Raw genomic sequence first — 10782 nt, forward strand, 5'->3', positions numbered from 1 at the left:
ACTGTATTCCGTTCTCTTAATGGCTATCACTCCATAACCAATGAGATGGAGGGAAGGGCTGCTGTAGAATGAGAGACCATATGCAAAGAACTCAATCCAGGGACTTAATCCAGCCAGGAAAAGCATCAGTAAAGATATTAACTGATCCATGGGGCCAGCAGATAGTTTGGAGGCTAAGGATGCTGGACTCCCACATGGCCAACAGCAGTTCGAATCCCAGACCTGGCGGCTTGCTCGCTCTCTCTCGTCAAATTAAAATAAATAAATAAAAGTTAAAAAAAAAAGATATTAAGCAATCCAGATGCTGGGCTTGATAGAAACATCAAGATGGCAGTTATGCAGCACTCAAGGTCTAAAGTGAAAAATGTTTTACTTCCGAGACCTGTTGGACACTTCAAGGACAAGGATGAGAGTGAGCAGAGCTCAGTTAATAACTAGGAAACAATCAATCCGTTGATCTATTGAATATTGTGGGTGAGCTCTAGTTGGACACACTGTCATTTGTCTCTGTCACCAGTGAACTTTGGAATAAAATGTTCATTCAATTTTATGGCTGGGAGAGGCCTGAAAGATTGATCAAATCCACCCCCTTATTTTACTGATGAAGCTTCTCAGAGAAGGATAGATACAAGGAATTAGATTTTTCTACCTGTATGAGAACATGAAGTACAAGTATAGAACACATATTCTGAGTTATTCAGGGTACTGCCAAATTTGCATATCCTATGTAGTTGTCCCATGGGTATACCTGTATTTGTCAGAACATGTATTCCATTATGGGAGCTGGAAAAATATGATCACCTTATGGCTCAGAAAATCATGTACAGAAAAATAAACTGTTCAGAAAATAAACTGGTTTGGCATTCGCATCCACACTAAGGTACATAAACTGGTGAAGAAAAGAGAACAGAAACATGCTCTTCTTCTTAATGATGCTCTCTGAAGAATTGACCTAAATATATTAGGTTTAGGTAACTAAACTGGTAGAAGTTAGGCCAGCTCTTTGACACAGCAATGGTATGCAGCTCAAGAGAAGCTGAGTCCTGCCGGGCACATGTGCATGCATGCCCAAAATCCCAAGAGGAAAATAAAGGAGAAGGGATTGCAGCATGGCCATTCCCCACAGGGGATGATTTCTCACTATCTGCCTTTCTGTCTCTGTCTGTGTCTCTGGCGACTGCACACATCCTATAGCAAAAATCTCTTAAAAAAAAATAAAAATGAAGATAGAGAGACAGAGAAGCTGGGTCCTACATGACAACCACGATTCAAATCCCTGGTCTGGTCAGCCTGAACCATTCTGGGCACATGCACAGCACCCAGGATTCAATGGGCTAGAGGACTGGAGGAAGGAGATCATAGTGTGAACAGACTCTTAGAGGGTGCTCTTCTCTCTCTCTCTCTCTCTGTCCCTCTCTCTGTGTCTCTCTGTGTCTCTCTCTTTCTCTTACATGCATGTGTACACACTCTGTCATGAATAAAGAAAAAGTAATAATTTAAACCAGTGGAAGTTGGCCTTGGAAGACTGCATGTGAGAGATGCTGGAGAGGAAGAGAGGAAGATAATACAGGAGACTGCTGCCCAAGAGGCTATCAGAAGGGATCTGTTACACTGAACATCTAGGGTCCCAAGAAAGAAGAATGTGTGAGTGAAGTGCAAAGCACGTGTTCCTTTGTCCTAGAATCTGCTACCTCCACTCCAGAGTACGGGAGTTTCTCAGAGCCTTTCTCTGGGTCAGACGACAGTGGAATTAATGAAACAGGGGATGAATAAAATGGTAAGGAGACCTCAGGAAGCCTCTTTGTACAAGGAAAGTGAAATCCACAATACATTCAGGAAACTTCACCTTTAAAGAGAGTCAAAGAGAATAGAAGCCTTTGTATTAGGCGTAGCTCTTTGTTTACACTGAAAATATAATAGAAACAGGCAAACTAAATTGCCGCCCTTGTCTTTCCTTACTCCTTCCTTCTCATAGCTCTGAACTAGGCAAACATCCGGATCCTCAAAGGACATTAAATATTAGTTGACAAAGTCTTAAAATCCAGGAGCAACTCAGAAACGTTTACAAAGGGTGCCTGACAAATTTCTAATTCTGAAAGCATTGTAAGTTTAGGAAATTAAAAAAAAAAAAAAAGAACCTCTAAACAGTTCTTAAGATATATGAATCCTAAAATTTAAGCAGTGGCATTTTCTTTTGGGGAATAGATATCATAAGAGGTAAAAGTTTCTACTAATTGGGGAAAATCTTTTTCTGTTAGCATTAACTTCCTTTTCCCTGCTTGCAATAAAAAGAGGTGTGTATTAATAGAGCTTGTTCAGATAATGAACTTGCTCATTACCTTAACTTTGTAACCTGCTATTACTTCTCATTCACTGAGTTGATATCTATACTGCGTATAGATATCATAATAGCTAATACATTTTGAGTTTGGATATTCAAGTATTGTTTGTGTCACTTGTTCCCAGGTCCATGAAAAGAAAACAGCTCTCATTTCTTTTGCATTTTTCTTTTGTATTTTTTATTGAGCCCCATTAGAGGCTCAATGTAGGGTAGGGAAAATTATGCTGCTCTCTGGTCATTCATATTGTGGGTTTGTGGGTGTGTGTGGTTATTGTTTACTGTAGACTACATTATGATTCTTGTAGACATTTTCTTCCCAATAGCTAGATTATTAGCTTGACAAGCAACCCAGATACTTATCTCCAAAATCTAATCATGTAGCAAAGCTCAATACAGAGCAGAAAATGGATAGATTCTTTTCAGAAAATGAATAAATGAATTTTTTTTGGTCTCTGATTGAATCTACTTGGTGCAATGGATCCTACAAAACTGTTCCGTGTTGGCAATTCAATCTGCTATTGTTTGATTTGGGAATTGGTCTATTTACACTACGGTTATCTACTCAAATACAAACATAAATATTTCACTTCCAGATATATAGGGCTCTAACCATTAACCATGTATTACATCAGTCTTTTCTTTTTCTTTCTAATCCTTCCAGGACAGGACATTATTCCACCCTGTGAGCAACAGCTGCGTGGATTGCAACCCTGCAGAGAAGAAGATTTTTATGGCCAGATGTGATCCTCTCTCTGAAACTCAGCAGTGGATTTTCGAACACATTAATATGACTGTTTTAGAAAAATTTAACCACCATGCCAGCTCCTAGAAAGAAAGAAGGAAGGGAAAAAGAGTGATTACCTACAGATTATAAACAAAATTTTAACCAGCATCTGGGTCGAAGGAGTCAGGAATAACATTTCCTAGATCCAAGGAGGCTGGCTGAAAAATTTGTAAATGCCATGTCCAAGCAGGTTGTCTTCAAGAACTTCCTGCATCTGAAGAACTCGGCTGAGACCCTCACCAGCTGCTTCTGAGAACTCGAGACTAGCAGTTCCCTTGCTGGCCAAGGGCAAAGATTACTTAGGAACTTTTCCAAACAACTGCTGAGTTAATAAATCCTAGCATTTCTCAGGTCAAATCCTGCAGTAGTGAGTAGCTATGAATGGATCCTATTAATTGGGTGGGAGGGGGGCAGAAATAGAGTGCATGATTGCTCTGACAACCTGAAGATACCACAGGTCTAGACCTAGTCACGCTTAAGAGGTGGGCTGTACCCTTTGGTGCCATTCTCAGACTAAGAAGGGGTTAAGCAGGTTTAACCCTTAAAAGTGCTGCAGATGATTTTAGAGTGCTCATACCATTCTGTTTCCTTTCGTCTTATTTGTAAACGAGGGTGCGCTATCACATGTAAGACTTACATTACATACTGAAATGGACTTCCAGTGTACCTTCCCCATTCTTTTACTAGCGTTTGCCATCTTCCTTTCAGAGCAGAGATTACTTATCGTTCACAAATGTTCATGCTCCATAAATCAGCTGAAGTTCTAATTCCGTGCCCTTGTATGAATCCAGTTAAAAATAAAAACAAAACACTATGCTACTAAATTACTCCAAAGAAAGATTTCACAGAAGCAGCGAAATCATATAAGATTTAGAATAGGGATTTCCTTTAAAAAAAAAAAATCTATTTTTACTTTTCTATTATTTTTAAAAATTTAAAAGTCTGATGTTTCTCCAGTCATCATTTTTATTAAAGAAGGAAATGGAGTAAGGTTGATGTAATTTGTTTAGGAGATTTGTAAACCCAAATAAATCTACACTCCAAGTGATGTGTGAAAATGGCTTGGTTCACTTCCATTCTGTTTCATCTGTGCTGGAAACTTAGAATTGGTTTAATTTATTTATTTGTTTGGGTGTTTCCGTTTTTATATTGCTGATCTTAACAATGTTGTTGTCTTATTTGGAAAATCCACAAAAGAAATGACCATTAATAAAGTGCTTCTGACACCATTTCTGTTAATGGGGCAATGTTTCAGGAATGACTTGAAACACCAGGGACCATTTAATCCCTAGAAAAAGCTCCATACTTTCAGTAATGGTAGGGTGCATGAAGAATATGCGGGTATCAAAATGGGTCTCTAAGAGAAAGAATCATGTTCACAATACATTTCTCAAGTTTTTACAGCTGTAAAAATGTTTTTACTTTGCTTTTTTTTTTAATTTTAACTTGTTTTTTTTTTCTGTTAATAAAAATGTATATGTCATCTTGGATAAAGAGCACTGAATCTTAGAATTCAGTGATGGGAAGATGCATAGGATCCAATACTTTTGTTTTTTCAGATGAGTAACGAAAGCCCAGAGCGGTCCCCCCACTCCGGGTGGGGCTGACAGGTCTTCTGAACCATACTTTTGTGTTTTCTCTCCTGACCATTTCCTCACTCTCTACCCAAGGGAATTCTGGTTATTGCTTCCATAGAACATGATATTTTTCAGTCACTGGATGAGAATACTATGCCTCCCTGGGAATGCCCACAAGAGTAGCGCATATGTTCAGAAACTTTAATACATAACACCTCTTGTAAATGTCCATGATTTTGTTCTCTCTTTGAAACCTAATCAAAATGTCCAGTTAAACTACCCTGCTAATAGATGGGGAAGAGTTATTTTCCTATCTTTACTGATGTTTCAAGCATTCTTTTGAAGAGCTATTCTTTTTAAACCAACTGTCACAGAGATATTTTGGGTAGGTCAAGAGATCTTAAAGCATTCAAAATGCATAGTGGAAAAATCAATAGTGAGAAATTAACCTGTGTGTTGAACAATTCCAGAGAGTGAGTGAAGATTTATCTCAAGGGTTCAGAGAGCAATCTGGTTGTAGAATTAGATGAGTCTGTAAAAGTTCACATTATGTCATTAAACAGCTGACTGCTATTTACAATTCTACCAAAGAGACAACCCTGGGTTGTGCACCCTGGAAAGCTCAGATTTGCAATGATCTTTAAGGATGCTATAATCACAAGAAGCTGACTATAATATGTTTGACATTATCCTTTGAGAAAGCCCAATAAAAATGTATATCACATCATTTTAATGAGGCAAAGAGAAAGACCAAGATTAGTCCCAGATCTCTGAGTTAAAGAATGTAATATAAGAAATTAATTATTTTAGGGCCAGCCCCATAGTCTAGTGGTTAAGGAAAATGAATTCTATACAGTTGACCATGGTTCAAATCCCAGACCCAGAGGCCTGAAAAACACACTGAGTACATATGTGCATGTGCCCAACATATCAACAGGATGGAGACTGGAGAATGGATTGTGGCTTGACCACACGCCATTGGGAGGTGCTTTCTCCTTCAATCTCTCTGTCTCTCTGACAAGAGCACACACCCTCTAGCAATTAAAATAAAAGAAAAAAAATTTTTTTTTTAGATTTAAGGGACACTTGAGACATTAAAGCCAAAATTAATACTTCAAACTGGTAAGCAATCACTGTGTACAAAAGCTGAACACACCAATACAATAAAATGAAGCCTAGAGAATACAAATACCCCCATGTCGAAGGGCATAACACTGCCATTAATGACACTTAAGGAGGCGTTTCTGATACCACTGAAGGTTGAAACTCTACTGACCTTCAGTGCCACTACGCTCCTAAAAAGTATAAAATTATATAACTTTGTATTTCTAGTTGGCAAAGGGGATTTAACAGTCCTTAGAAAGATTGTCTTTCCCGGAAATAACATGGTTTGAAAATTGGACAGTGGAATACTGACCATACCTTCTTATCAGAATGGGAACAAGGTATTACAAAGTTAATCTGGCCTCAAAAATTGCTATTTCTCCATAATAAAAAATGATTTTGCTAGAAGTTAGAAAATAATTTTTTTAAATCCCTTCATATATTTACAAGGGGAAAAAAAGGTTGTGCTGTCAAACAGTTGTGAGCTAAATGTGGGATATGCATTTTTTCCAAGGCTGGATTAAGACTGTGGCAATAACAATGTACTGGCTTCTATGTCTACTGTTGTTTTGTTTAAAATAACAATATGATCACATGACTGTTTTTAAATGTATTCACCATATCAAAAGCCTCAGTGAATAATGCAAGTCCAAGATTATTTTGTGAATTGATAACATAATACTTTATACAATAAATGAATAACACACAATGAAAATGGATTTACAATCAATGAAAGAAAAAAAACTATTCTTTTTATATTTCTTGCAAAAACATGAAACTGATGCCAACATTTGACCTTATTTTTTCCTTTAGGAAAAATATGTTTTAAAAGAAGATAGGCAAAATATAAAGAAGTAAGTATTTTCTTTGTGCTTCTTGCTCTCACATGAAAGACTTTTATTTTAATCTTTTTTTTTTTAGTAACTATCTTCACAAGGAAAAAGCAAAAATGAATCCTGTGTCGGGAAAAGTGTGCACTATAAAGTTTATGGTAGAGGCATCAAAAGAGCCAATAACACTTGGATTATAAGCCAGCTGTCCAGCAGCCATGGAAGGCCACACCTGCCACTGGGTGACATTCTTGGCCCAGGGCTTCACAAACCTGAGGACTCAGAAGAAAGATGATGAGAAGGGTTACGCCACTTTTGACTTGCTGTCTTTACTGTCACAGAATCTTTCTCAGAGCTGGAAAAATTCCTCCAGTCTCCCCCTGGGAAACAGCATTAGATTAAATTTTTTTTTCAGAATTCAGAACTACCCTAAAATGACATCGTGAACATTGATGTATCCCTAAGAACCTGTTTAATAAAATTTCTTTAGGCTTTTTATCCTGGCAGGGATATAAGACTCTGACACACTTACATAAACAGGTGATGGAGATAAGCCGGAAACAAGGCACGTTATATAACTTTTAAGAAGGAAAATGTTTTGAAATGGTTCCCTATGATTCTGAGACTACATATAAATGAAGAGAGGTAAATTGTCTCTCCAGATACGGGGTGCACATCATCCCATCCTCTTACCCCACTGACACCATCCACCCTTGCCATTCTTCCTCTCAGATGACACCCCTAACTGTAATTATTCTCCATGTGCGAAACAGTGGCTGAGAACACTGAAGCGTGAAACATAGCCAGTCCTTCCCACACTGCTGACGTTGGGAGATTGCTCTTTGATTGATGTCTGTAGCCTTTGCTCGCAGGACTGGGAGCTGTTTGCAACTCTATTTGGTAGACTTGACATTGGCCTGAAGCTTTTATTCACAGTCACTCATCCCTCCACTTGACAGCCCAGACTGGTGTGTCTGGTTCTGTAGTCTCTCAGCAGACAACAGCTCAGGCAGGTGTTTGATACTTCACTTCAGAGAGCTCTGGAAGCATCTCTTCCACCCCTCCCACGTGAAGTTGCCCCCTTCAGCTCCTGGTACAATGGCTTCCTGGGGTTTCTGTAGTCTTCCACTCTCACGCATCTGCTCAGTCTAACAGAGTGATGCAGCTGACTTTGGTCAGAAAGCCTGGGTTGCAGAACAGCATCTTACTGCTGATGATTCTATTCTGACATTACTCTCCTTGGGGAGGGAAGGGGGTTCATAACCAAGCAGTGAAGGTCCTGGTAACCCACAGACACTCTTGGTTTATGTCTGTTGTCCTTTGCAATTATTAATAGTGTTCTCTTTTATTCTTTTTCCTTTATTCATGACAGAAGATGTGTGCATGCACATGAGAGTGAGACAGAAAGGGAGAAGCACCCTTCATGAGATCTGATCATGCCACAATTCCCTTTCTGCAGTCCTCCAAACTGGCATATCTTGGGCACTAGCACATGTGTCTTGTGTGTTTCAGGCTGACCAGGACAGTGATTCAAACCACACTCAACGTATATGGGATCCTCCTTCTTTTGAGTAATGTGTTATCACTGTGTCATGGGACCCAGCCTTCCTTTAACTCTTAAAAGAGTCCTAATTTGAATAATAAATTAATCATATTAAATCGCTCTACGTAAGGGCCAGCAGATGGCATAATTGTTATGCAACTCTAGTTGCATAGTCAACCACAGTTCAAGTCCTGGATCCAGTGGCTTAAACACACTGGACATGTGTGTCCATGCCCAAAATCTCAAGAGGAGGATGGAAAAGAAGGAATTCCCGGGGGGGGGGATTTTTTATTTTCTGTCTCTCTGGCGAGCACATGCACCCTATAACAAAAATCTCTCGGAAAAAAAAAATCAATCTGTTTATAATACACCTGCTTGTTTACTTCATATTTTATTCAGAAAAAGTTAAAATGTCCTTTGCTTATGAATGCCTATAGTGTAAAAGAAATTAGCTAGTCTTATCTTTTCCCTTCAATCAAAACCAGAATAAAACCAGACTGTTTATTTCATTCTTATGGTTCTTCCCAAGTTGCTTAAGGGAAGCTTTTAAATCAAGAGTTTTCATATACAACTAAAATTTTTTTCGTGAATTAAGACAATTCTAATTTATTTTATTTTAATTTTTTATACATTCAATCACTGTATATTATTACAGCTGTAAAAATGAATTTTCCCAGCATGAACACACTGCATGTTATATAAAGAAATTATCATACATATTATCAACAGATCATTCTAATTTAAATGTGTTTTTTAATAATTTTTAAAGTTTATTTGAAATCAACTAAGTCATTGTATACTTTTCCAATTTAAAAACAGTATATCCCCAACATGAACAATTAATATTCTATTTGTATGAATACTTTTGACTTGCAAAGCAATTTTAGAGTTATCATCTCCTCTAGCCTTTTTTTTTTTTTTTTTTTTTGGGGGGATTTTTTTTGCAGTAGGGGAATTTTATTCCCCAGGGGGACAGAGACAGTGAGACAGAAAGTGAGAAATCACCCCCGAGGAGGGATGGCCACGCCTCAATCCCTTCTCCTCCATTCTCCTCTTGGAATTTTGGGCACACAAACACACACATGCACCCAGCATGAGTTTAAGATACCGGGTCTGGGACTCGAACTGTGGTCAGCTACATGGGAGTCCAGCTACATAGCCATTACACTAACTGCTGGTCCTCCTCTAGCTTTATAATGACCACTGTAGTAGATTATATCACTATTCTTTTTTTTTTCTTTTTCCATTTTTTTATTTATTTTTACATTTTTCCATATTTACTTTACATATCAAAAAATTTTTGTTCATACTCCATAGTTCTTGACAGATAATAAACAACTTTCAAAATTTCATAATGATGAATTTTAATATTCAAAATGTTTCTTATAATTTTGTGTAATTTTGTTTCTGACTCTATAACAACAGAAACAGTATGGTTTTAAATATTTTTGAGAAAATATTTACATGTCAACTACTCAAATTTTTGAAAAGCAAATGCTGAACACACTAGTCATACATAATCCTTCTCACTTCAGCCCTGCCTACCAAGTATTCTTTGATACAACATTTGCTAGCAAAGATCAGTGTCTTTCTCTTCCTTCAAAGTCTTTCCTAAGATAATACTCTGGTGTGGTTGCTCTTTTGCAATCTCTACTGATTACAATGTTGGGGTGGAAAAGTCCAGGTTATTTTATATTATAAATTCTTTTTTTTATTTTCTATTATCATCATAATCTTCTTTATATTACATTGGATTACATATAACTTTACAGTGTATTACATTGCTTTTTCAAAAGGGAATGCCATGCAAGTCAGTCGGTACAAAGACATTAATCTCCTCGCTTCAACATTCGATATCTTTTCTATGTTTTCCCCAATTATTATTATTATTATTATTATTTAAAACAGTCAATCACTATTTCTCATTTTGCTTGTAAAAATACTTTGCCCGTCATGAAATACTTCTCAGACCAATCCAGTTGAGAATACTATACATGTCATCATCAACAGTTAATAAGCCATATCTGTTTCTCACTAACGTCCTGCCTCTCTATTGTTCACTTGCTATCTTTCTCTATCCTCTTCTCTTCACTTCCCCCATTCCACACTGTCCTATACTATTCTTATGAGAAGTGGAAGAACCATGAGTCAAGGGGCTTGCAAGGTCAGTGTCATACAGCTAGTTAACTGAGAGTCAGGACTAGAATTCAGACCTGTTATTTCAGCTTTCATGTCCCATGGTAACTCTTGCTTCACTACAGAGTCATTGTTCCACAGCAAAACCAAATACAGGTGTATTGAGTTAGTGTACTTCAAAACAGCATTATCACTCATTCTTCAGGACTTTTGTTTTTAACCCCTTAATAATGTTTGTTCTTCTTAATACCTGCATGTTTTTGTTGGTTTACCCACAAGCTTATTAAAGTAAGAACACCAAACTGAATCCAGGATTAGTTCTCTTAATGAGATTTTCAGGGCACTTTTAAGAAAAGAAGTGATCAACTAAAGCTATTTGCATAACTCTAGATGATAAATCCTAAAGCAAATACTGCATATCTTGTGATTATTAATGGGTTCAGTCCTCAGGGGAGTGGGAGGAGGAA

The 10782-nt window shown here is 37.5% G+C and overlaps 1 protein-coding gene across 1 annotated transcript in view; it reads left to right on the forward strand.

Moving 5' to 3' along the window:
* The window catches only part of LOC102497216 (polypeptide N-acetylgalactosaminyltransferase like 6), a 214630-nt gene extending 211449 nt beyond the window's left edge, over positions 1–3181 (forward strand). Inside the window, exon 8 of the mRNA XM_027771040.1 lies at positions 3003–3181. Coding sequence (XP_027626841.1) covers positions 3003–3170 — 168 coding nt within the window. The 3' untranslated portion in view covers positions 3171–3181. The remainder of the gene's footprint in view (positions 1–3002) is intronic.
* Positions 3182–10782: the final 7601 nt, after the last annotated feature.

Source organism: Tupaia chinensis, unplaced genomic scaffold, assembly GCF_000334495.1.
Source record: "Tupaia chinensis unplaced genomic scaffold, TupChi_1.0 Scaffold000179_1, whole genome shotgun sequence".
Classification (NCBI taxonomy): domain Eukaryota; kingdom Metazoa; phylum Chordata; class Mammalia; order Scandentia; family Tupaiidae; genus Tupaia; species Tupaia belangeri.